This window comes from Emydura macquarii, unplaced genomic scaffold (genome assembly GCF_026122565.2).
Source record: "Emydura macquarii macquarii isolate MOO-44397 ecotype Brisbane River unplaced genomic scaffold, CSIRO-AGI_Emac_v2 contig_2676, whole genome shotgun sequence".
NCBI lineage: Eukaryota > Metazoa > Chordata > Testudines > Chelidae > Emydura > Emydura macquarii.
The window spans coordinates 29,965,026-29,992,337 of NW_027132813.1; the positions used below are offsets into that span (position 1 = coordinate 29,965,026).

At 37.6% G+C, this 27,312-nt stretch overlaps 1 protein-coding gene across 4 annotated transcripts in view; it reads right to left on the reverse strand.

Moving 5' to 3' along the window:
* Positions 1-27,312, reverse strand: part of LOC137164328 (neurexin-1-like) — a 250,070-nt gene that overhangs the window by 134,357 nt on the left and 88,401 nt on the right. Inside the window, exons 3-4 of one of the 4 annotated variants that reach the window (XM_067565130.1) lie at positions 22,332-22,349; positions 17,468-17,497 (exon numbers count right to left, since the gene is read on the reverse strand). In XM_067565130.1, the coding sequence (XP_067421231.1) occupies positions 17,468-17,497; positions 22,332-22,349 (48 nt within the window). Of the gene's footprint in view, positions 1-16,855; positions 17,498-22,331; positions 22,350-27,312 lie in introns of those variants that run through there. The other 3 variants (XM_067565126.1, XM_067565131.1, XM_067565127.1) reach the window with 3 other exon arrangements.

The window sequence follows — 27,312 nt, forward strand, 5'->3', positions numbered from 1 at the left end:
CATAGCCTTAAAAGCTTGTCTCTCTCTCAAAAAAGGCTGGTTCTATAAAAGATATTACCTCACCCTCCTTTTGGCTCTATTTGAGTGTATGGTTTTTCACAAGCACCTTTTAAAAACAACAGTTCAGAGGGAGCTCATCCCTTCGCCAAAATTCTCCTCCCTTCCACAGTAGATTTGTTTCAGTGATGCTACGTCTTTAATTTGTAAAGCAGTTTCCTAAATAAGCATAAAATATTATTATTAGAAAGAACTCATTGTGTACTTTGGCAAACGGGAACGACAGAAGATGACGCAGATGTTTTTCAGAGAAAGAACATATAAGCTTACTTTCCCCTCTTCTATAAATGTTAGCTAGGCATTTTACTTTACAGCCTCACCCACACAAGGAGCAAACCCCTCATTCATTCCCTTCATCACATGAAAAGCTAAGCACCTTCCACTAAATTATGGGAAGACAGGGATGTGTAAGTCAATTAACAGCTCATTTAGCTACACACCTGCAGTCATCCTGTCCATTATTTTCTTAGTTAAAAATCTTGAGTAGATTCCACAGAAAATGAAAATGCAGAATATGAATAGTAAACCAATGCTACCCTTGAGAAAAATAAACAATGAAACTTACCTAACAACAGTGTTCAAAATCTCTGGCTTTTCCCTTTGTACTCTGCATTGCTTCCTGCTAATGTGTTAGCTAACCATTATGTTTTAATAGTGCATGCTTTATGTTTTAATTTTTTCTTAATGACTACCTAGGCCACATTTCTACACTGAGATCCATGCAGGAAGACCCTTGACCTGCCCGTGCAGAACTCCTTAAAGTATGGAAGCCTTAGCTGTTTTCACTACAGAAATACAACTCTGGAAAATTGAGAAATATATGTCTTAATATATGCACAAGTGTGTGCATCATCAAATCACTACCACACCCTGCCATTATTGCTACTCTTGTTGGTATCGTTAACAAAGAGGCTAAGGACTGAATAGCTATTGAGGACCACTCCCAAAAGTACAGAATGCTCATGTTTCATATGCCAATCACTCAGCATGATGATGTACATTCTGCAACCAGGAATATTTTATAGCCTGGAAAACTGGGGAATCATTGTTTCCTAGAAGGAAAGGCTCTGACAAAATAGGAGACAATATAACAAGGGATATGTTGTTTATTTTTATTAGGCACAAAACTGTGTTCAGATTACTAAAAACTCGTGTGAAATCTACAGCGTGTTCTAATTACTACTACTGGAGAGGTTTTTTTTTTTTAGTTTTTTTTCTGTCAATTAGAGTATTTCAGTCTTCAAATCATGGTAGAACCCCTGCAGTGACACTTTAGAATGCACATTTATCAAGCTGTCTATTGAATTAAAAATCTGAAAATAATAAACGTTCCAAATGCTGACCCAGGTAGTAAAACTAGGCAAATATGCTCTAGTTGAGGTTTCTGTTTTGAAGCAAGGTGTGGTGGTTTTCGTTACACATGTTTTAGAATAAATAGGAAACATTATTTGCTTGACAGAAATAATAGTAAGTACAATAATCTCCTGTGTGCTAATGGATATAGGTTTTCTTCGGCAGAACTTCCATAGAGTTTGGTGAGTCCTGGGCAGGAAGAACTCATAGAATCTGGCCGGCAATTTTCCTAAGATATCTGCAAACTTAGGTCCTGATTTAGCAGTAAGCTCCAAGCAGGTGACCCTTTTGCCTGCTCAAAGCCCTTCCGACTCCATTAGAGCACCACATAGGCAGTGGCATTTGTTCAAGCAGAGCTCATTAAGGCTCTAACCCCCAATCCTGCATTCTCTATTGTTTTGCTCTTTGGGCAGTCATTTACACCTGTGCAAAGATAGTGTAAAATGCTACCCAATAAAGATGGCAGCATTTCACACCCATGTTGCACAGGCAAGGCAATGGAGAATCACAGCCATAATTTCTGTAGCCTTTTAGTGCTTCCTCTCAGCAAGGAGCGAGAATAAGCTGTTTTCTCTGGGTGTACGTTGATCCCTAGCAGTCTCTATCTTCATACCCAGCATAGTTTAATAACGAAGTACAGTGTTAGCCAGCAAAACTGAAAGATTAAATGCAGAACATATACTCCAAATTCACTCTAACGAACAGCTTTAACTCATGCAGAGTTTTTAATGGATCCTAACCCAGTGAAAAAGTCAGTGTAGCATACAAGAGCTCCAGCATGTCCTTTCCCCACCTTCTAGATTGGGGTGGAGTAACAGGTGCAAGGCCTGGCAGCAATACAGATACACTGGCAGGGAGTTCGCCTCTGGCAGAATTGTCTGTTGGGCAGTAGCAGCTGAATTACGGTGCCTTTACGCTACCTGAGTGGTGCAAAAAGTTTGTAACTGGGCTTAAGATTTGGCCCAGACGACAAAACACTTTCTCTATCTCAGGGCCCATTTCAGAAATTGGTTGCAATTGTATTTCCTTCCACCAATGACAAAAAGGGGGACCACACTGTGGAAAGTTGGAGGCAAAGTTTATAAGTTAATATCTTACTCCTATTTTTTTAACCTTAGGTGAGATGATCCCCTCCCCACCCCTAAAGCCCCACTTCAACTCTCTTTCCTGAGGGCAGTGCTCTTTGTCTGACTGAAAAGAGGGCTGTCTTCAGGGTAGGACATACTCTCTCCATCTCAGGTCCTGGTTTTTCTCTTTTGTCCTTGTTGCTAATCTCTTCTCCCTCTCTTTCCATTCTCCTCTCTTTTCTATTCCTATCATTCTCCCCTCCAAACACTCTTTGCCACACTCCCCACACGGGCAATGCTCCTTCCAAACACTACCAGTACTAGCTGCTAAAAATCTAAGGGTATGTCTACACTGCAGTGAAAAACATGCAGCTAGCCCAGTGCCAGCTGACTTGGGCTTTGGGGTTGTTTAATTGCAGTGTAAACTGGGCTCTAGGACCCTGCACGCCCAAGCTGGAACGTCTACACCACAATTAAAGAGCACTGAGAGCCCGAGTCAGCTGCGAGTGTCTAATTCCAGTGTAGACACACCCTAAGTGAATAAAAAGCAGTTTTGCTGAGGACAAGGGCTCTCTCACAGACAGACCCATCAGTCAGTCACCTTACAACCTAACCCCTCACCCAACTTTCCAAGTGCTCAATTGACTCTCAGTCATTCAGGCCCTCATTCACCACCAACACACCAGTGATGAATGGAAGTGATTTCCTGCTGGGAAAAGGGTGCCAGGTAGGTCACAGGGAGGGATTGCTGTACAGAGTAAAAATATATCTTAGAGGTTCAATTCCATGCTCTGAAATAAACCTAGAAAACATTAACGGATTTCACAAACATTCCTCTGAGATAGGTGAGTTATCTCCATTTTACACATGGAGGAACTGAGGGTTAGATCCACAAAATGACTTAGTTGTCTAACTGCCACTTTCAGTGCTTAAGACCAACATTTAGACACCACTGAGGTCCTCAAAATCCCTGCTCAGATGTTGCCTAACCCTGGAGGTGCCTGAACTCCCTAGGCATCTAAATTTCAATAATTAAAGACCTTTAGGATCCTAAGTTGCTCTCAGTGAGTATGTGCAGACCCAATTCATTCTGGGTGCCTATCTCAAGTCTAAGCCCTAGTAGGCTCCTCAACCCCCTGCTAATGCACCACAGACTATTCTCTCAGAAGGGAACTCCCTGGCAGCACTCTTCTCACCTCCACCCAGCCTATCTCATCTGCCTCCAGCCTGAATCAGTAGGCATGCTCTGAACATGCCTAAGTCCATGCAAAATGGCCAAGGGAGGAGAAGGACGAGGTGAATGCTCTAACCACTGGACTATAGAGTCATTCATAGTCTCTCTCTGGCCCAATAGCTCTTTAATTATTTATACACCATGAAGCAGCTTCAGCAGGAGAAAGTCCCACATACAAATTTCCCATAGTCCAGTGGTTAGAGAATTTTCCTGCAATGTGAGACCAAGATGCAATTTGCTGCTCCACATGAGGTAGATTGAGGAATTGAACTGATGTCTTCCATATTCTTTCTTGGAGGAGTATCCTCACCACTGGGCTAAAGGTTATGAGGGCAGCAGTGACCGCATTTTTTGAAAATATGGCTTAGGTGCCTAATTCCAGGAGTTGGCCCAAGTGGAGCTAGGTGCCTCCCTCTGATCTGAGTTTAGGTGCTAAAGACCCTTTGCAGGATAGAGATTGGGACCCACCCCTCTCCTTAGGTTTCTTATTGGCCAGCTCCCTGCTCAGCATGCTGGCTTTTGTGGATCCCATTTCTAAAGTTTTCTCTCTAACCATGCATTGTATATGGAGCCTAGGCCCATACCTTAGGAATGTGGATGTTACTGGATGGCAAGGCTCCTAAAAGTTAGTTGGGGCAATGTGAAGCATTGCAACACTTAAGTCCTTTTGTGGATATAGCCCTGAGGTCCTAACAAATTGTGATGTGTCTCAAATCATGCAGTGAGACTTTCAGAGCTGAGAATAGACTTCTACACACAGCATGCCAGAGAAATTACTAGTGCATGATAGAGCATAACTTATTTCTTTTCATAAAGGACGAAACAACACATTACTATAAAAGAGTTGCCTAAGATCCAAGTTACTTTCCTCCTTCTTTTGGGAAAGATACAAATGTTCAGGAAGTGGCTACTTCCCAGGTTGAATTAACTCAGACAGGAACAGCTAATGGCTCACTATTCAAGTATATACAATGCATTTCTGTTTAATGCATGAAGAAAGCCAAAAGTACTCTGACCTTTCCTTGGTGCATCAAACAGTGCAAACCTTATCTGAATTACAAAAAACATAGGTTGCTTTCTAGCCAGAATTTCAGTACTTTCATTTCAGCAAACAAATAGAAGAATCATTTCTTGGCTATAGTAAAATTGACTTTTAACTTTAGGTATAAAGTCTGAAGGAATAAAGGTCATTGTTTTGTCCTTGTGCAACTGCACTGGCACAATCTTCAACTCTTTTCTTCTTCAGTCTGAGCATATTATGATTACAGAAGGCTATTTAACTGATAAATGAAGGATACATCTGAATGAAAAGGTTCAAAGGGAAACTCCAATAAGTCTTGTAATACTGCATTCAGCCTTTAAACTAAAACTATGGATCTTAGGAAGTTGGAGGCTCTGAAATGTATAATGACCTCACCCCAAGTTTTATAAAACCGTAGCTATAGGTTTTAACGGCTGCTACTACCATTTCCAATCTGCTAAATGTATTAGAGGAAGTCTCTCTCTACTCCCCTAAAAATACTGATCTGATCTCTGAGATAGCTTTTTAAGGAGCATACACAGAAGACTAGTTACAAAGGATCTCATAGTAAATAATGGAATTATAGGCTTTCCTAAATTTTAAGAGGGTGTCTGTTACCCAGAGTTATTTCGTTCCACACTCCCTTATTTAACATATTGATAACAAAATGATCTTTGAAGTATAAAACACCAATGAATCAAATTGGCTGTCAACAAAAAGAGCCCTTCCTTTTGTTGCTATTGTAGACAACTGCTGTGCCTCTTTCATCTTATTCCCTCATTTCCCACTTCACATATACATAACAGGAAGGGTCTAGGCAGCAAATTCTGATCACTCTTACCTGGGTGTAAGTCCACTGAAATCACAGGAACTACTGCAAATTGACACATACTTCATTAATGGTGTAATATGGTCCTAATATAATCCAAACAGCCCTATTCTGTGCTGAAATACACCAAGTGCAATCCTATTGACATCAATGAGATTTCAAAGGGTATAACTAACTCACCTTTGAGCCAAATTCTGTGCTCTTATTGCCTGAAAAATAATTGGTTTTGATGAAGTTAGTCAGCTTTATTGTCCAGTTGATCCAGTAAGTGAGTTTGAGGCCAGGCCTAAACTACAGACCTATCTCAGTATAACAACATTGCTCAGGGGCGTGAAAAATCCATGCAGATCCCCCATGCAGACAACGCTACATCGACAATAGAGCTTCTCCTGTCAACATAGCTACCGCCTCTTGAGGAGGTGCATTAACTATATGGAAGGGAGAAGCTCTCCTCTCGGCGTAGGAAGTGTAGACCTGCCCTGAGTCAAATGTTTGAATTTACTTTCTACTAGGGCAACAGGTTATATGATTTGTAAACTAGATACAAGCTAACACTACCCTTTGTTGTCATTGCAACCAACCAAAGACCTAGGGCCTGATTCTGATATGACTAAAACACTGAAAGTTGCTGTTGATTTGCACTGGTATGACATCAGACTCAAGAGCTTAATCTGCACTAAAAGAGAGGATATTATAGCCTCCATTAGACTTAAGAAGACTTTCTGTGATCCACAAAGTACCAAGATTTTTCTTGTAAAAACTGTCCATGTAACAGGGATGTTTACACTTTCCCACCCCTGAAAGTACAGAAGGGCTCCTCAGTTTCTGAGTGTTTGAGCACCTCTCTATCTAAGACATGCCTTTCCATTCTTCACACTACAGACCTCTAAAGAATACTATTCAATGAACCACAGTGCAATTAAGCCTTCCTCTTTGTCACATGTACCTAAATTTTCAGAGGTGATCAGTCAGTTTTGTAAAGACCTGATTTACAGCGGTGATGAGCGCTTACACCTCCTACTCAGTTGCAGTTGTGTAGGTGGTCAAAATTGCTGAAAATCAGGAAAGTTATATTAGACACTCAAAAAACAAGGACCCAAAAATTTGGCTTCAGTTTTCTGGAAACTCTACAGCATTCCATTGGACATCTATATAAATACCCATGCGCTCTCCCACATAATTCACACTCCATGACATGATGGAGGCTTCTCCAAGAAATAATGGGGCCTTTCAGTATTTCTTTTAGATTCTGCATGAGTGAAATGCTATGAATGTTGATTCCAGCTGGTCTATAAAGGGAGCTGTAATGATCTGATTTGGCATTGCTCTATAGGCCCTGTTGGTACATGAGCCCATATAACCAAGAAATATTTTGAAATCATTTGTAGAAAAAGAAAACTTTGAACAGTTTTTTTTAGTTGCTGAAACTTTCCCTAGTGTTCCCATCACAATCATTTCTCCACACGGGTGTAATGTATAGAAGGGTCCATTATGATCATCTAGTCTAACTGCCTGCATAACACAGAGATTGTAGGTTTGCAACCAGTAAATGAAAGAGCTCCTCTTATGTAGACCAGCTACTAAGAGTCTAAAATATGTACTTTTAGATTCTCTAATTCTTGCTCTTCTGACTCAGGAGAATGCCAGGTAGGTAGAGGTGTATAGGCACATCCCTGTATCCCAAAATGGGTAACTAGCCTAATTTAGAAATATGTAATTTTTTGTGGGGAACACATTTAAAAGAGGGTGAAGGCTGGACATAAATATTTTGCAGGTGTCCTGGGACAGGACATATTTATTATGCCTTTGGTTGTACTACTTGCATCACAATCCAATAGGAACAGTAATTCTCAGAACCATGTCTCTTTAAAGGGGTTATCCATTTCAGGGACAACGCAGAGCAAAATCCACCTATCTGGTTTGGAACAATGAATAAAACTGAAAAACTCCTTTTTTCTTTTTCTGGAAGAATAGATGATATGACACACTTGCTTAAGTGATTTATGGCCTGAGACATGGCAGCTTTTTATTACCTTTTTTTTCCCCACATAAAAGACTCCAGGTAGTGGCAATTCTGAGGTAAAAACTCATGTGGCCTTGCAGAGCTGGCTGGTTTCCAGGACCTTTTGTGTTGTTTTGTTTTGTTTTTTCTTTAAGTGTGTTTATGCTATTATAAACACAAAGAGTTTGTCCTCCAGGACTGGGAAGGACTCAAAGGGATACAGGGTTTTCTGATGACATTTCAGTGAATTGAGAAGAACAAACCCTATTTTTCCTCTATCTTTGGGGACTAAACTATCTGGTAATGGGAAAAGATCTCTTACAGAATTGTTTTCATCTTCTACACCTACTCAGAACATGTCCTGGAAATCAAAGAAATTTGCCAATTCCCAAGTTTACTTTGAAATAATTATTTGCTCTCTCCTCCCCCAAAGATTGCACCCTTAAATATTTTTTGTACTTCTTTTCTGAAGAGCAATTTTCCCATAAAGCTGCACAGAGATATCACGAGCAAGATTCTATCCACATAATCCATGACAGAGAACTCCAGTGATGGAAAATCCACTAAGGGGACTAAGTCAGATCATGATTGAAGCAGGCACAACTCCCAATGGAATTAATGGTCTTACGGCAATGTTCATAGTACTGTTAAGTAAACTCTGACTGGGTCCAATAGAGTTGCCTCCTATGTATGCTAGGGCTGCATTTAGTACTGGGAGTATTGGAGATTATATAGTTTAAGTTAAATAGAAATGGGTGGGGGGGAATCTTGTATTCTCACACTTGTTTTATACTAGTGTAATTATAAAGACTTCCATGCAATTATGTCTAAAAAACATTACTATGAGAGGATAATAAGATCTCTGTTGAATGTCAACTCAGAGAATGTTAAACTCACTGTCCATTTATACCCACTTGCATCCATTTTTTGTTCTCCTTATATGTGACATTTACTTTACAGCCCAGTTTGTGTTATTGCTGAATTTGACCTATGTATTGCACCTGCTTACTCAGGCTGTTTTTGACTGAATGTAGTAGGATATCCTAATTTCTGAAATGAAAGGCCAAATGTGGCTATCATGTCATGTAAGTGAGTGCAACTCTATTGACTTCTCTTCATTTATGCCTGAACCGAATATGGCTCAGAGAGTCAGTGCTGAACAACGTCAGGGAGGTGTTTGGCTCTGACCCCAATTTGTTGTTTTGCCCATGTCCAATAGTAAAGTCCACTCAAAATGGTTGCCAAGCTTTGTCAATTGAGCTGATTGTATGCAGTATGCTTGCAAAATTAATTCCAACCAACTCTAATGATCTTTCCTTTGTTCCCTCAGGGCTTGGCCCTGTGAGCGCTAAGTACACTACTTCACAGGGTCAGGCTCCAAAGCAGGCTCATTAGCTGAAAATATTAGAGGACTGATTCCTCATCTTATCAGCAGCAAATCTGCAGTTTTAACCTTTGGCAGTAATTATCCAGGCACTTCTGTGGCACCTTTGAGATACCACAGGAGCCATTCCCAGTGGAGATATAGGTCCAGTGAAGGGGGTAGTAAGTAAAGTATTTGTATACGTAAATACTTGTGAGGTGCTGATATATCAAGATAATGGGGGCCATATAAATATGTAGATGGATAGCTAGGTAGTTAGTATCAGGGGCCAATCATCTAATGTTTCCAGGTAATAATTCTGCTGTAGAGGAAGCGTATTGAGTGCAAATTGTTGAACTGTCAAAGCTAAGACTTTAGCCTAGTTGGTGACCTTTCTGGGTGGAGTTTGCCATTGGACTTTGCCAAAATAAACAACAAACTGGATTTAAAATTGAATACCTCTATAACATGGTCCATTACTGACTTTTGGGGCCAAATTCAGCCTTAATGTTAAAGGAATGTAATCTGATTAAATGTCATTGGACCTCCACCCACTTACCTCACATCCAAATTTTGCCTTCCATGTCCAGGATCCCCATTCTCTGCTCTGTCTGAGGACTGCCCAGATGGATGAGATAAAGGTAGCTTTTTGTTACTCTTGGATTCCCCTGATGTGAGGCCTCCCTCACCATAAATAGGCTACTCTCATCTATGAGCAGTTGCCAACAGACCCAGCAGTCAAAGATCATTAGATTGTGAGGACATGCCCCTATGGTGGGGCAAGGAAGCTGCTAGGGTAGCCTCACTCTAGCTGGGGATTCCTTTGATAAAGGAGACACATGAGGGGTTCATGTCTACTGGATTGGCAGCTGCACTAGGTGTCCATCACAAGAAGACAGAGCAGATCAGATAATTGGGTCCAGGTGAATTGTCTTAGGGGCAAAATCCTGGAGAAAAGAGGTGACAACACCAGTAGGAGACTCTCTGTCAAATTCAGCAGAGACACAGGCAGTGCTGTAAATTAAATGTCAGATACACAATGATCAGAAAATTGGCATAAATGGCTGTCAATGGCAAAGTAGTATAAAACATGGCCCTGATTCCCTTCTTACTGAGAGTGGTGTAAATCAAGGGTAACTGCACTGAAATCAGAGTAGTTATATCAGTGTAAAGCTGGCTGCTGTGGGAGAAGAATCAATAATAGGTCTGATTCTCCACAATTTTCCCCATCATGTAATTCCATTGTCTTTAATGGAATAAATGAGCTCAACAGAGAGTTAGGCCCAACATCTCTCTCTCTCTCTCTCTCTCTCTTTCGCTCTCTCTCTTTTCCCAACCTCTAGAAAAAATAGTTTGATCATTTTTAGTGAGTGTGGAGAACTTAGAGGGAAAGCTAAGTTAAATGGATGAGTTTTGCTTTTAATTCTGAATGCAGTGAGTTCCATAGTCCTGATGAAGTTACTGTGAAAGTTCTGTCTTCTGTGCTCATAAGCCTGCCTTGATTATTTCACAATTTCTTTGTTCCAGAAGAATTTGGCTGTTGTGGGGGATCATGGCAGTGGAAATAAAAGACATCTCAGATAGTTAGGACTGATGTTGAGGTGGAAAGCTTTGAATGTGAGCAGATAGACCTTATTTCTACACTCAGTACCACTAAGTATTTTAAAGGGAAGAATTTTTTTGCCAGTAAAAAATATCCCATCCCCCCGCTTCTCTTCTGTCTTTGGGGATTTAGCATGCTAGTTCCATTCATCTTAAAAATCAATGTATACAGTTACAGAGTATGTTATAAATGTTGCATACACCTATTCTTTCTTCTTCTTCTTCTTTTTTAAAGAATAATCTGACCCTATCCACACTGTTTAAATATCTTTTCTAATTTTTTTTAAGATCCTTTCACCATGGAAAGGACTGGTAATGGGATGTACTCAGAGAGCCTGGGCCCACATTCTGATTTCAGTTACACCAGTGTAAATTTAGGCTGGGATTTGCAAAAGGACTCAACATGGCCTGCCTCTTTTGCCAGGAAAGTCAATGGGATGTTTACCGTGGATTTTAATGGTATCAGACTTAGGCCAGTCCTGAGAACTTTTAAAAATTCCACCCCTAGAGCAACTCCCTTGTTTCCCAGTTCTCCTTTCAGTTCAGCTAGTTTCATCCTGGTGTAACTCCATTGAGCTAGATTGTGACCTCATTAACATCAAAGTCAATTGAGTTTCACCAGTATAAGTGAGATCCAAAAAAAGTCTTCTCTATTCTATTGTAGAGAATGGAGTTACTTGAGGGATGCATTTGGCTCAATATTTCTATCACATTCTGAAAGAAGGGATAAAGTCAGCATGAAAACCTTAGCTTTGCCACTTTAAAATTCTTCTTCATTGTCTAACTGGACAGACAGTTTTTCTCTATCCCAACTTCATTAAATCTAGGTCTACTTTTTGGCTTGGAACTAATATCTTCATTGCTGAAAGATCTTTGATGTGGTTTTGAGACATTGTTTGGCTGGTCTGCTCAACTCACTGTGAAGTGTTTGTTCTTTGTTCATTCAAGAAGCCTAAATCTTGAATGTATCCAACTTTTTCTGCAATATCTTTTAGGTCACACCAACAACCTACCTTTTTCCAAATAAAAATATTCTGACCTGAAAATCCTAGCAGTTCAGCCTAATCTTGTCTCCTTTTCAGGAATGGATCAGAATGAGACCTAGAATAAATATAGTGATGGCTCTGAATCAAGCCAAAAGGGTTAGGAATAGGAGAAATATTGTAATATTGAGAAATATTTCAGTGGTGAAGAAGTGCTAGAATTGATGTCTGTGTGCTGACTTTTCCCAGAATTTTTTTTTGTAAAGAAATTATTTCCTGTCTTGTGTTTAAACATTTCCAAATTGTCATCATATCCCTAAATTCTTTCATTCATGCCGCTGATTATGATTCAGCTATCATAAGTACATTTTGTGGGTATCTGAGTTTCAAGACACAACTTTCATTTCTGCTCTTGATAATGACAGATTTTTGCTTAGCCACATAATTTATTCAGAAACTGCTTGGAACAGTCATTTTATGCTGCTGGTTTTCTCTTTATGGAGCATTAATTGTTCATAACTCAACAAATAAAGATGCATCTGCAACTTCGACTGCCACATTATAGACCTACTAGTTCTCACTCATTTGAAACATGAGTCACTCATTTTGATTTAATGTAATGCAATTTTTAAGTACTTAAATATCTCACTCTTGTGGTGAAGTAGTTTGGAATATATTTCAATGTGATATTTCAGGGAAAACTGAAGAGATTAGCTATAAATCATGTAGATAGCAAGATAAATATTTACAGGAGAGAGCGAGAGTGTGTACACAAGCAATGCGTGTGTGTGAGAGAGAGAGAGAGATGGAGATTCACACGCACACACACACAAACACAAATTTAATTTTCATAATGTTTAAAAATACCTGTCACTGTTTCATTTTAGTCTCTCCTTAACTGTGAATCTCTCTCTCAGTGGAAACTGATATTTTGCAGGTACTTCTCAAGGAGGAACAAACGCAGATTTTTGTTCTATTTTGCATATGCATATGGAACTCACAGATTTTCAGTTGTTTTACATTAAGTTCTTTATTTTTTTAATATTTTTTTAAAACAAAGTTCCTTAGTGTTAAACATTTTTATGGAAATTAACGTAGAATAGTTTTTAAAAGTTCCATGATGTTTAGGTCCTACTGATGTTTAAGACTGTCAAAATAATTGCATCCTGTTACATGTTTAATACATTTGAGAAATTTTAAAACTTTAGTGATTTATTCTTCCCTGTAAATAGAGACAATCCTCAATTTCAGTATTTGATCTTACATTACATTACAGTTTTCCTATCAGATCACTTTAAATCACTTTTAATTGTTTACATTCTCAAACATTGGCAACCCCACTCTGTATGAAACTCTTAAAGTAATGCATCTGCAATGAGTCCAGTAAAATTTAACAATATTTTATCTTTCAACATACTTAGACAAGATAGGTCACTAATAGATCTAAGAAGTAGGCTATCCAAGACCCCCAGAACACAGAAGGCTAACATATCTTGGAAGAAAGAGGCCAAAACTTCTCTTTTTACTGGAGACAAATGAAAAACTTAGAGACACACACCCAGGGTGAAATCTTAGCTGAACTGAACGGCAAAATCCTCATTTACTTCACTACAGCCAGGATTTCACCCCCAAGTATGTTGGACCTCATTAAAGGAAATGCAGGATAACCATACACGGCCAGATTCTAATACCCTTAATCATATTGGATAGCACCTTCCTCTGCCAGTGAAACTCTGTCCTCAATGAAGACAAAGGGAATTTTACTATTGACTTCAACTGAGCCACTGATTTCAGTGGAGGTAATTGTGCAGTAAGATACTATTCATCAGGAATAAAAGTATCAATTTACCAATAACAATTAATAGAATGCTGTAAATCATTTAATATTGACATTTATTTGAGGATTTTTTTAAAGTATTTGAAGTCTCCATGGTCTTTTTGCCCTCATGATTATTATACTGTATTCTCGAGCTAGCTTTATGTGATGGCCAAATTCTGCACTGACATACATCCAATGGAATCCTATTTATATTTAGGTTATATAGATTGTGTATGGGATAGGTTGCGTATGGGATTTTTCAGGGCAGAATTTAGCTGACATTATTTAGGAAGTAGACACAAACATTAGACACTCTGGAGTCTTTTCTCAGCATTTATATACATTGTGCCAAACACATCAAAAATCTGTAATCTAATAAAATAAGTGGCAGCTGCACTTTGTAGAAATAGCAGTTGCTTAGCTAGATATCATTTACTAGTTTCTTATGGACCTGAATGACTAATATACATGGTTTAAAACTGTATTAAACCCATAATCTAACAAATCAGAAACATGAACATAGTATTTTAATCACAGAATAAATAAAATGCACAGTCAAGAGTAGAATATTTACATAAAAACAAAATATAGATAAGAAATCCACATTATAAGTTATGATAATAATAATATTAATTGGAGGTGACAGAAGCCACTTATTTTGTTGTGATAACTACATTGTAAATACCATTCTGTGGCTCCTTTCTATAGCTAAAAGTTATGACAATTTCACTCTTTGTGAAAACTAAAACATTAATTTATGTTGACAGGCAAAACAGCTCTAGGAATATACAAAATAAGCCTTGATCAACTGTGTATGTGGGAAGCCTCACCAAAAGGAGATGAGAGGAAAATTCAGAAAAAAATGATAAAATAAACAATCTAGACTGTATCTATCACCAAAAAGTATGAATATTTTATGTTTTAAATCTAGTTATGTTACCTTATTTATATTACTGTGCACCACATTGTGTATTTTAAGGTATACAAGAAAACAGGTTAAGGTCCTAAAATGGGGCTACGTAGGCCTGAGCTTCCTCAATCAGGCATCTTGCTGTGAATATCTTTGAAGAGTTTCTACAAAATATGTTTTTGCTTGCATTTCCAAGTGACCTCTAAAGCAGAATATTTCATTAAAACATGAGACGACTGGGTATTGATGTTAGCACAAAGAAGTCTGCGATCATTTTTGCCATTGCCAGTGGCTATCACTAAAGTCAATGGAAATTATAATGGAAGAGTTAAATGGGGCCAACGGAATTTGTCAATGAAAAGCCCCATCAAATTGTTAGGATGAGGTTTGTTATAAGGTGCTTTGTCATAGCAGTTTTATACATCTGATGCGTCAAGGCCCACATTTCAACGGGTGTAAATTAGTGTAGCTTCAACAAAAGTTAATTGAACTATGCCAATTTACCCCAGCTGGCCCAATGTATACAGCTAGTCACTCTTGTATGTTATCAATGTTTGAACACACCTATTCCCTTTTCTTGCATTTGTACCTTATATGATATATTTAGAGAACATATGTTGGTGAAGCTATCAAAACACAGATCAGTACTCAATACTCCCACATAAATAGGACAAATATAATAAAGCACCAAAATGTCAAAAGAATAGCACAGTCAAGTAAATAATTACTAGCTTACATGGCTCTGGTGTTTTTGTATCATAGTTCACATCATTAGATATTAAATCTAGCTATTTTCCATGTGACTTTTAACCTTACGTTTTTTGTAAATATGATTTTTTTAAAATAAAAGGATAATTTGCCTAAAGAGGCACAAGAACATCACACTTTTTTGTTTTTTCCAGAAATCATCCATTATGATTTGCTAAATGTTCTATTTTCTATATTTGCATGTCAGTCATAATGTATATGCATAATATATATATATATATATATATATATATATATATATATATTTCACCACTGCGGTGTTTGTTGCGTGATGCATACTGTGTGCAGGATAGTCTGTGGAATAATTTTCTTAACAATATGTTTCAAAGACCACATATAATGCTCCAGTATTGTAAAACATCTTTTGCGATGCAGATGATGCCCAAGACAGTTATCATCTCCTGATCAGGAAAGCTAGAGTTAAAGGGTAATCAGTGCAAACTATAATGCAAAGTGTTAAGAGCAGTATCTTCTTCCATGGGTTTGAAACATTTCCGACAACAGCAAGATTCAAAGCTCCAGGACTCATATAACTTTTAAATATTATGCCCCAGGTATAATCAGATGCACACTCTTTTCAAGCCAGCTGATGTGAAGAACTATAATACACACCATAGAATTATAGGGCTAGAATTACAGTTTTGTGTCACATGCACACTCTATGTTCCAAGACACGCAAAGGGCTAACACATTAAACGCATTTATGTGTTATCTAGTTTGTACTGTAAAATGCAACCAGAAAGCCAAAGCATAGGACCGACACCAGGAACAGACACTCCCTGACACATGCTCACCAAAATGAGTAAAACTATATTATAATGATCAATAAGGATAGATTCAGTGACATTTAGTATGTGGAGGCTAATTTCTCAACATAAATAAAAAATTACGTATTTGATGGTCTGAGCACTGTGAACACAAACTGGTATTTCTTTAGAACATTAAAATCTTTGATGCTATTGCATATGTTCTCCATCAGACTTACCAAGTGACTGAGTGAAGTATATCTGGCTTGATTTGTTCTCATACCAAGAAAAAAAAGGGGGGAAGAAAATCCAAAAATAAAACCATACTTTGCTTTGTGGTCCGCTCCTCCTCATCTCTCCTTGTCCCATTCTTATGTCAGGTATGTACAATGCTAATATTTTATAAGAAAAATCTTACAGACAAACAGGTGACAAGCTCATACCGGAGACTTCTTGAAGTCGGTGCTATTCATGCTTAAATTTACATCAAGGTATAGATTAGCTCTGGACAGATTACCTCCTTTGTGTCACTATTTGGCGATATCATGCTTAGGTCTATGTCTAATAGTTTAGACTACAATCAAATGAGAACAGGAGCATTCATACCTCAAAAGGTGGTTGTTAATTCATCCTGAATATATGCTATAATTTTAGGTTAATTTAGTATGGTTATGTACAATTGTTTTAAATCTCTCATTAAAAAGTAAATAAAAGGCAAACTTCAAAAGCAGGTCAAACTTAAAAATGTTTTTTTTCCTTACCTTGATGTTCAGGAAATAATTTTGTAAAAACATACCTACCTCACATTATCAGTGCAAAAAGCTCTAAATACATTTGCATATCTCAAACATACTTTAAAAGTATACAGATGGCATTAAAGAGAAAGAAAATCATGTAATACCTTTACTTTTACCTATGGATTTGATGAAATGGTTCCATGAAGAAAGCATTTCCAGACAAAGAGAGAATAAAGAAGAGGAGAGAAACAACAGTAAGAGTCATGAGTATATGTAAATGCAATAGTATCTGAACATGAAAAGAGAAAGTTTGAAGTAAGTGTTTAGAGACAAATGGAGTTGCAATCAGTGTCATACTGGGAATTTAGTTTATTTGTTCCAATCATGTACATGCAGAGAAACACAGAAGTAACCCATGCTTTGTTAAAAAGGAATGACACTGAAGTGACAAACAATGGCTAAAGAGGAGAAAAACAGTGATATCATTATGTCGCAAAATTGTATTCTCAGCATTCCAGAAGCCAGGAGCAGGTGCTTTCTGCATGTTTCCAATCAGCCATGCATTAATGTAAATGGACTCTTCACTGTGTACAATATGACAAACTGAGTATCTTCTTTCAGAAGCTATCTGGTGAGTGCTCTTGTGCTTCTTTAGTCTTTAATAGAATCACCCATAATTGTATTTTCTGATAAATGCATGGAATTTTCTCAATACCTTCTTATCTCTCACTTTTTTTTTCCAGTTATTATACTGCGAGAGGGAGATTTGGTGGGGCGTTGAAGGAACAAAGCTTAAGGAGCAAACAAATATATATCTATATAATGAAAGAAGAAAGTTGTGACTAAAATTATGTGTTTATTTGCAGCCAAAGACAGCTTTCAAGCATTTGCCCATCATTTGCAGTGATGGATTCAAAGCAGCTACAGAACAAGAAGAAACAATGAAAGCAGAGTGGAAAAGGAACAGAGCCCATACCTTGGTCGCCCATCATCAGGTGCGCCAGACCTTGAAGGGAAACAAGAGCACAGTCAGCAATGAACAAGGGTGCACAGGAAGGTGGTGTTGTCACAGTGACAAAAATGTTTTGTGACAGACATCTGCTTCCTATGAGATGTCTGTATCACAGAGGGAAATCAAAGAGCATTTTTCAACCACTGGTTGGAATGCTTTGGGGCAAAGAGTAATAAAACTACAATTCAAACACTGAGTAATGGTGTATTGTATATTTCTTCTATGTAATAGTTGGAATGAGAAAAAATAATAAGAAAATGATTTCAAGTCCAACCAATTCCTTAGATATTTCATATGTCTTTTATGCATATTGCTTCTAATGCTTTCATCAGGAGGACTTGCTGTCCTCTAGCTGCTAAATGACATTAAAAACCTGGAGGAGTGTAAACCTGAAAAATGGGCTGGGTCTGATCTTTTTCCCCTCATCAAAAATGAGCATTTCAGATAATTAAATTCTTTGTGACACTGAAATGATAATGCAAGGAAAGTCTCCTTATTTGTGTGAAACACGTGACAACAGATTAAGTTTGTTCCAGAGGAGTGATAGCATTTGAGCTAGAGATCTCTAAAATTTGTGCAAAATAAAATTTGTGCAAATACATATTTTGAGATCACATTCAGTTACACTTGTACAAGTCAAGTTGCATTTCCAGTAAAACAACTTGCAACTTTAATCATTCAACTAGGGTCCAATTTCTGGAGCCTCCAAGCCAACAATATTCAATTCTTTAGCCAAATAACAAAAAGATGCATGCAGCCTCATATAGGACATTTTGAGACAGAAAAAAAGAGCTGGTACTATATAGATAATATATAGAATTATTTTATCCTGAAATTTAAAGAATTTCAAATTTTACATCTAATTTTTAAAACAGAGATTCTTCATAAAATTGGCTTTGCTGGGACTCATTTTTAAATGTATTCATTATTCACATAAATGTTCTCTTCGATAACTATAGAAAATACAGTATATTATTTTCATGTTTGCAATTATTACGCTTGATTCACACAAAGAAGGTGTACAATAGATTATGCTGGTTTTTACTGGAAAGCAGACTTCCTAGAGATTTCCTGCTACTTCTAATTCACAAAGAAAATTAGGTGCACGAGTGAGTTGTATAACAGGACTGGGGAAGTTCAAAGCAGATACTTCTGACTATAATAAATCCATATTACTATTTGAAGAATTCAAGACATGCCAACTTAAATCACAAGCAATGTTCCCATTAAATGAACAATGGTTTCCAAATTGAAAGTCTTGCTGAAATACCAGTTTTAATATGTGCGCCTTCTTAGAGTGAAATTTGTTAAAGTGAAACTCTGTTTAGTGGACTCAAATACCTAAATTGACACTCTCTTTACAACCACATTCTGTTCTCAGTTACACTAGGCTAAACTGAAGTCAGAGTTATTTTGGATTCACATCAGTGTAAATGAATGCAGAATATGACCCATAAGCATTGCTTACACTACTGTGCCACAACTGGTGTTAGCAATGGTAGTAGGTAAATAAGACATACATGTTTCTACCGCCATGTTGTGCCCTGTCTGCTCGAATCATATTGCAGCTGTGGGAGACTTGCCAAAATTTCTGGTGTATACAGATCTCTGGTTAAGCTTTACTTCACTTAGTGAAATGTCACTGTTCTAATATCTTTGGAATGTCGAACTATGGGACTACCACTTCCCCACCAGCTCAGATCTAGGTTTAAATCCTTGTCTTCTGTACAGTACTGCCAAGTGTAATAAGAAATCCCGGACTCTTGATCCTGCCACAGCTGCATTCTGCAGCAGGGAAGGAAGAAAAACCAGGCCAGTGTTGCTATACCTTTTCCATTCTGGAGTGAAGTTTGACATTCCAGAAGCTACCCACATCTACCTGGGTCCCTTCAACTGCAGGATGTGAAAAAAAGCCCTTACCCTGCTCTTGTGGAGAAAGCAATAGGGCCTTTTATCCTAGTGCTTTTTGGACAAAATCCTAATTTCATGGCAAAATTTCCATTGATATAAATAGGCCAACTAGTGACAAAAAACAAACAAAAAGCCAACCACAAATAGCTTTACCACTGTCTTCATATTTAATATCTTTACTAATATGATTTAAAATAGGTTGTCTCATTGTCAGTCCCTAATAAAATATTCCCATGTAATTTAAATAAATATAAATGACAGAAGGTCCCCTAGAACTTCCCTGAATTTTAAGTCACTTACTGTGCTGTTTAAATTTTAAAAAGCAGGTGACACCAAAACAAACATACCCAGCTCAAACAGAACCACCACTGACAAATTGGAAAATGCAGTCCTATTTATGGCCTCTTTATTCTCCTAAAGACTAATTGTATTTTGTTAAATTTCCATTTTACTGTATGTGTGAATATTGTATCAAGCAGTAAAATTATTTATACTTACTTGCTAACTGGGGATAATGATAATTTCCTTAATATGTAAAGCTTTTTGAGATCTATGGATGAAAAAGGCTACAGAAGAGCTAAGTATTGTTATTATATTGCTTTTACAATCTGCAGCATGGTTAAAATAATACAGGTAAATCTGCTTATTACAACAATCACTGTTAGGTTTTCAAAACTAGAGTCACTACAAAACAGAGAACATTGTAATGGAGTCCAATAAAACATGGTAATCAAACAGGTCATCACTTATAGGCATAGCTTCAAAATAATTACTTGTGCACCACAAGTTTACAAACAAAATGGTAAAAGCCTTTTCTTTGTGAATTAGGAATAAAATGCCCACCAGAAATGCATTTTTAAGTGGTTGCTTCTGTCTTCATTTTGAGCTGGGCACCAGAAAAATACATATAAAATATGCAGAATGAGTCAGGGGAAGGTGTTATGAAAGAAAGTACATTTTCATAATTTGGTGAGTAAGTCACATGCAGAGTACAACCTAAGTGAATTTAGATCACAGTAAAACTTCCATGAACATTTTCAGTCTTAGTACAACTTTAGTAATATTAAGGGAATTTCATCATTTTATATCAGGGATAAATCTGTCTCAATTGATTAACACTGAATATATCTGTGTATTTATATACACCTAATAATTTTGTAAGGTGCTCACATATCATGGCAATTGGCACAATATAAAAACTGAGAAAGGTCTATGTCTATGTGTGTAGCCTCTGTGTACTGCAACCCGAAGGATGTAAACACATCCAAAGCTATGTTAAGAGTAAAGTTATGGATTAAGTCTGTTATTTTGACTTTAACTTGCATTAATGTGCATAAATAAAAACTGTACTTTTCCATCACCTAGGCATAATAATCCAGATCCACATCTGGAACTCTCCATTGACTTCAGTGAGTTTCATGTATGGTTCAGCTATAGGATTGGGCCCTTATTTCTGGACTTCCATGTTTTTTCAATCTGAATGCCAATACAAATGTTATTGTAATGAATTTTTATTTAATATCCATTTCATTAAGAAAAAAAGAAGGATTCTAATACTGCTCTTAGAGAGAGGGGGAGAGAGAGAGAGAGAAGTTGTCACAATCTCAGTGGATACTTTTTATGATTCAAAGCTTGATACAATTTTTTCTTGAATTGTTATGTTTCTTCCACTCGCATCATATGTTTTTACAAAAATGCCCAAAGTATCCAGACCTGATGAATCTCTGAGCACCTTGCCATACATTTGATGGACAACATGGACAGATACAGAGGGCCATAGTATCTTGAACCCTGTATGGATCAGATCACTACGATGGCTTACTACATACATAGATTGCATTGCAGGGACATTATGCCACAAATCCACACTGGAGCAGTCACTTTGCATACCAAGAATCCTTAAAAAATTGCTGATTTTAAAAGTAGTTTAAAAGTGTATTGAAAGAAAATGAATGTCTGTAATGTCGGTGCTTTAACTTAAAAACAAACCAAACTATTTTAAAAATAAATAGTTTTGGACATGAACCTAGTATGCAAAGATTGAGCCCAGACAGAATATTTTTACAGTTACTATATGTAAAAAGCACTTGAAAACATTGGTTTATAATGAGATGACAATACTGACTGCCAACAAAAGTTGAGCTATCGAACAATGTATTAACATACCGTACCTTTAAATACTATGATACACATACATACACATTTCTACCAGCTAACAGATATACTTACCAATGTTCTGGCTAGATGGCCATTGTGCTTTAGTTTCCATTGCCCTGTGTCTTACTTTCTTTAAGGGGACTTTATTAAATACCAACGTTATTACTAAACACACACCTTTTATTTTCCCAGCATGAAAAGGTAGAGTTGTTTCTGTTGGAAACTTTGACAAATCATACTTTTTTCTAAAGCATTAAAAAGGATAATACAATAACTGATATATGTAATATAAAGAAGAAAAGAGCTTTCTATGTTCCTAAATAATTAAAATATATCTTTAACATGCATTAAACTCTTTATGATGAGGAGGAATTATGCTCCACACTGACCAGACGAATATTATCTTGTATCATTTTTCACACAGAACACTCGAGATTTCTGTAAAACCTGATGGGTGATTTTGGAGGGCAATTCACACTTTGGATCTCAGTCACACAGTTATAAATCCTGAGTAACTCCATTGTTCAGTGGAGTTACTCTGTATTTGCACAGTATACCAAATCAGAATTTGGATTTGTTCTATGTTTTATATGGAAAAAAATCACACTGATTCAATCAACCTGAAAATCCTCATAGGGAAAAAAAAGGCAACTTACCGTGTTTAATGATATGTGTACCATTATAACACTAAACACAAGGAAAAAACACTAAGCAGAAGGGAAAAATAAGAGCTTAGGAAAATAAGGTAGAAAGCACCCACCTTCCACATAGTTGTCTTCTGAAAGCACATAACAGGGAAGGAGAGAAAAGGAAACATTCATTAAGCAGCATGCAGACTGGAACTTGCCATTGCATGTCTTCATCATGCAAGGCATCAACACAACATGCAAGTGCTCCATTGCTACCATCCGAAGGGGAAAACAAAAGCACCAGGGAAGCAGTGTTTCTTCTATTCAACACAATATTCGTGATATGAAACAAAATAATTCCATTTCCTCAGTGAAGAAACTGAAAAGGGTCTTTCGCAGCTCTTTGTGAGGCATGTTCTACTTACTTAATCAGAAAGTCTTCTCATAGGGCTTTCGTTACTAAATAATTAAAAACTGCTGAGTAACTTGTGATAGGAATTTTAATTTTATTTTCCCCTGTTTTCCAAATTTGAATTTTTCATACTGGCCTTATAAAGCAGAATATTTTAAACAGATTTAACTAGCTAATTTTGGTTTTATAATATGCCGGGAAACATTTAAAACAGGCAACACACCTAATCCTGAAGTCTTTACTCAGTCAAATTTCTCACTCTAGTCAAGGGGCCAAATCGTGCAAACAAATATGGCAAAACTGCCAGTGAAGCTGGTGGAATGAGCAAGAACTGCAGGATCAGGTCCTATTATTAACTGACATCAGACAAGTCTTAACATTAATCCTGATTTTTGGCTTGGCAGAATCATTAAAAGGCACAGTGCCCACAAATACACTGTGATTTTTTAAACATCAAATTACTTTTATACTGTGTTTACAGATTCATGCCTAATAGGCCAGATCCTGCAATCTGATGAAATCAATGGAATTTGTGCCTCATTATTGCCTGCCACCAGCCAGCAACAACTGGACATTTTGTCACAGGCCTGACACTGATTGGGGGACCAGGCAGCACTCAACAGAGGGCTTCCCCAAAGCATGTGTGGAGACGGAGGGCTTGGATTGACTCCCAGATGGTCAGCTGGAGAGGAGAGTTGGAATTAATGAGCAGGCGCAGCAAGCTGACCTGATTGGGAAGACCTACCTCCACATCCCTCAAGCTCTTCCCTTGGAGAGGAAGCTTAGGGGAGTATTTCTCTGCCGCCCATTATGATTCTGATTGGGAGAGGATGGGAGAAGGTATGAAGATATCAGAGGAGAGAGGAGAAGACTGTGAGGGCAAGATGCACAGAGGAAAGGAGGGGCAACAAAGTTGATGAGAGGAAGTAAGAGCTGAGGAGTAACAAAGAGACAATGGGAGAGCCTAAATTGGGAGAAGAGAAAAAACGGAAAAGTGGGATTACTGGAGCTCTCCCTGTCTATGATTTGCCCTGGGTGCCACGAGCCCTTGCTATAGAGTAAGGAATGAGTGGGGACTGCAGGATTTGACCCAATTCCATTACAACCACTTGACAGTTATAATGTTTAACAGTTGTTTAACAGTGAGAGTCTTCTGGATGGAATTAACTTTTAAGTGACTATTAAGAGACACAACTGGTCCAGATTTTGATCTAGTGCAAATAAGGAACAACTCTACTGAGGTAAAAAATAAGGCTCAATAGGGTCTTTTAATAGTTCAGCTCATGATCTACCCCAGATTAATTAAACTTTCATAATCACATTCTCTATAAATTAATATGCTACACAACAGTAAAAATCTCATAAGAATTATATTGTATACAAATAAGTATTGTTGTGTTGTTTTATAAACTGCTTTATACCGGCACATGAGATGAATATACTTAAAACTACAATGTATGGGTTGCCACTATTTGAGAATAACCTTTATGAACATCTATCTAATATTTAGGGGTTTAGTCCTGTCTGAATGCATAGTTGTAAACTCATTAATTTTAATGGAAGTTCTATGCCCATATAAGCAGAGAAAAGACCTGACAAACTGTTCATCTTAAATTACAGTAAACCATCTTCCCCATACATACAAACATCAACTCAGACTGTAAAAACTCTGTGCCTGTAACTTCAGTTTGCCATGAAAGTGCAATTGGTGCATAATATCTATGACATGCATTTAGGAAAATAAAATAATGAAAAAAAATGAGCATGAATAGGAGGATGCTAAGTGTAAATTAAAAAAAAAAAAAGCAAGATCCACAAATTATATAAGAACCACTGAGAAAATGGAAAACCTCCTGTTCCATAAAATATTTTCCCTACCTTCTCTTGTAATTTATAATGATCTTTTGTTTGTTAAAAATATTCTATAAAGAATTCTGTTTAACAGTCTAATTCCTTTCAGTGCAAATATTGTTTCCTTCCTGTTAAGTATAATAAAAAAGCAAATTAAACAAAAACTAAATGAGTTACTAAAATTGTATTATACCTTTAGTCTACTTCTTTGTAGTACAGATGTACACAAGATACTAATACTGTGATAACTTGATATTCTGAGATTCCTGCTCTACTTAGCTTGAGATATATGTAGTTACAATAAATCAACTTGCAAGCAAGCTCTGAACCTATTAAAGTTAGATGGAATTCTCTGAATATATGACTTTGCTTTATACTAAGGTCCAGCTTCTCAGTTAGTGTAAATTAGTGTAGTACTGTTGAAGGCAATAAAGCTACACTGATTTATGCCAGCCAATGATCTGGCCCTAAACATTAAATTGCATAAATAACCTTTTAAAACAGTAGTCTATTAAACTGGCATAAACCTATTTTGATGTTTTAAAATAAAAGTTGCATCAAAAGTGTTGAATACTGCCCATGAACAAAACAGTATGGAACATATACTACCAAAAACATGGAATAGCAAACTGTTTAAGAACTCTCTCTTTCTTTCCCCCATCAACCTGTGTCTGTCAGGGTAATTTCAACATCTGCATTCGGGATTTTAAGTTAAAGATTTTTTATATGAACAGCTTGGTGAAAAAGAAAATGTGTTCTATGTGGGCAGGTAAGATATTTCAAGGGTCTTCTATGTTAGGTTAGTTTTGCTAGTGTTGTTATATTGCAACAGATACTGGTATGGAGACTATTACACTGCTATCTTAGGCCAAACACAAAACAAGTCCAATCATACAAGACACAAAATGTTTCCTGGGAAGTGCGGAGCACTCTAAACTTCCAGGGAAGTCCATGAGAGTTGAGAGCATTTAGCACTATACTGAAGATGCTCAGCATCTTGCATAAAGGGACCTTAACCTCTCTGCCTACATTTCCCCATCAATAAAATGCAGATAAATGTTGCTTGACTTACAGAGATGCTGTGAGGATTAATTACTTTATGTCTATAAAGCATGTGTTAAGTATTATTCTTGGCAACATCATAACTAGCAAGTACTGCAAACTTCTATAACTTTATATAAATCTATAGAACCATTCTAATCTCCACTAGATTTAGAGTTGTCATGTTGATATAGCCATAGGGTGTTATTTAGACAAGAAGAAAACAAGTCCAACACCACTAACATCATTGGAGGTATACTCACTTACCTCACTCAAGTCTGAATTTGGCTCATATAGATTATTTTTTTCACATAAGCCTTTACATTTATCTTCACATCAATACACAGTGGCCTAAATCGTGGCATTAAGCCACACTTATACAATATTGGTAGTGCAGACATGCAGCGCCACAATCAGACTTTCAGGGGCACTGGGCATCAAATAAGCATAATGGCCTCTCCTGGAAGCTGCAGCCTCTATGCCACGCTTTGATGGTGCAGTATACACTACACTCCATATCTAGTAAGCTCTGGGCCATGGTCTCACCTCATCTCTATCCATTTTGTACAAGCTATGTTAGGAGCTGGGCAAGGAGTTGCAAAGGCTAGCAGGTTCGGTAGGAAGGTCCAAGCAGCTCAGACAGTACTTTACAGCAGAGTAGAAAAATATTACATTCTTTGTAGGCCGAGAAGGGGGGAATGGAGGAGAAAACTGAAGACGTAGTTAAAACTCCATCCAAAGATATTCTCCTTAAGGACTTTTCATTTGTGCAATCAAATGTATTCTTTTGGAAAACAAAATCATGCTATGTGAGCCTGGACCAACTGTCATCCTTATCAAAGTTGTTCTACCAATATCTATATAAAGAATGGGGATAAACTTCACCCCATGTTTGGCAAACTCTCTCTTCACATCCTTGCTTCAATATGTAGTTTAGAGTGGAGTATCTTCTGCCAGGACTTTCTTACTTCTCTGGCACAATTACGGTGTCTATTGCACAGAACCATATACATAATCGGTGCCATATCTATATATATTTTCAGGCCTGATTTTCCTCACATTTGCACTGAAGTCGACGGAGCTACACTGGTGTAAAGGAGAAGAATCAGGCCCACTATAGTCAAACAAATCACTCAGCCAGATTCACCACTCCCACCCAGTCAGTCATATTCACCCACATTCACACACACACACTGAGGGGACCCTTTGCCTCAAAGAGCAGCTCTGCTAGGCTGAAGTGGAAACTTGAACCCTGAGGAGCCACTCCCACTAGTTACTGGGGGTGGGTGCCTTTGTACATTCCCTGATGACTTGCTGTACAGCATCACCTCCTTGGCTTGACGGCAGCACTTGAACCCAATTTTCTCTACCATTGCAAAAAGGCTACAGATGCAGGGGGAGCAGCAAAGACTTGTGGTCTCCACAAGGAAGAATGAGAACAGACAGGCCTTGCAAGGAACCAGATCACTAGCCAATTACCTTGTTGTCTGGTAGCCCAGTCTGAGCCAGATCAGTAGCTCTTCATTGCTCTGCCACTCTCCGAGTGCAAGGACTCTCATTGGGCTTAGTCTCCACATGTAGGGCCCAAAGGCAAGAGAAACTCCTTGTGCCCTCTTTTTCCTTTGTGCACCTGCTCTGGGGTGGGCACCATCTGGGCCTGTATATATCACAACTGTTATTTCATGGTACAAAAGCCCTCAAAATCCTGCTATGAACAATCTTACTTGCAATTTAAGATATTGAGCCACATTCTGTTCTCAGCAACACTAGTATAAATCCAGAATAAATCCATTGACTTCACACGCTTA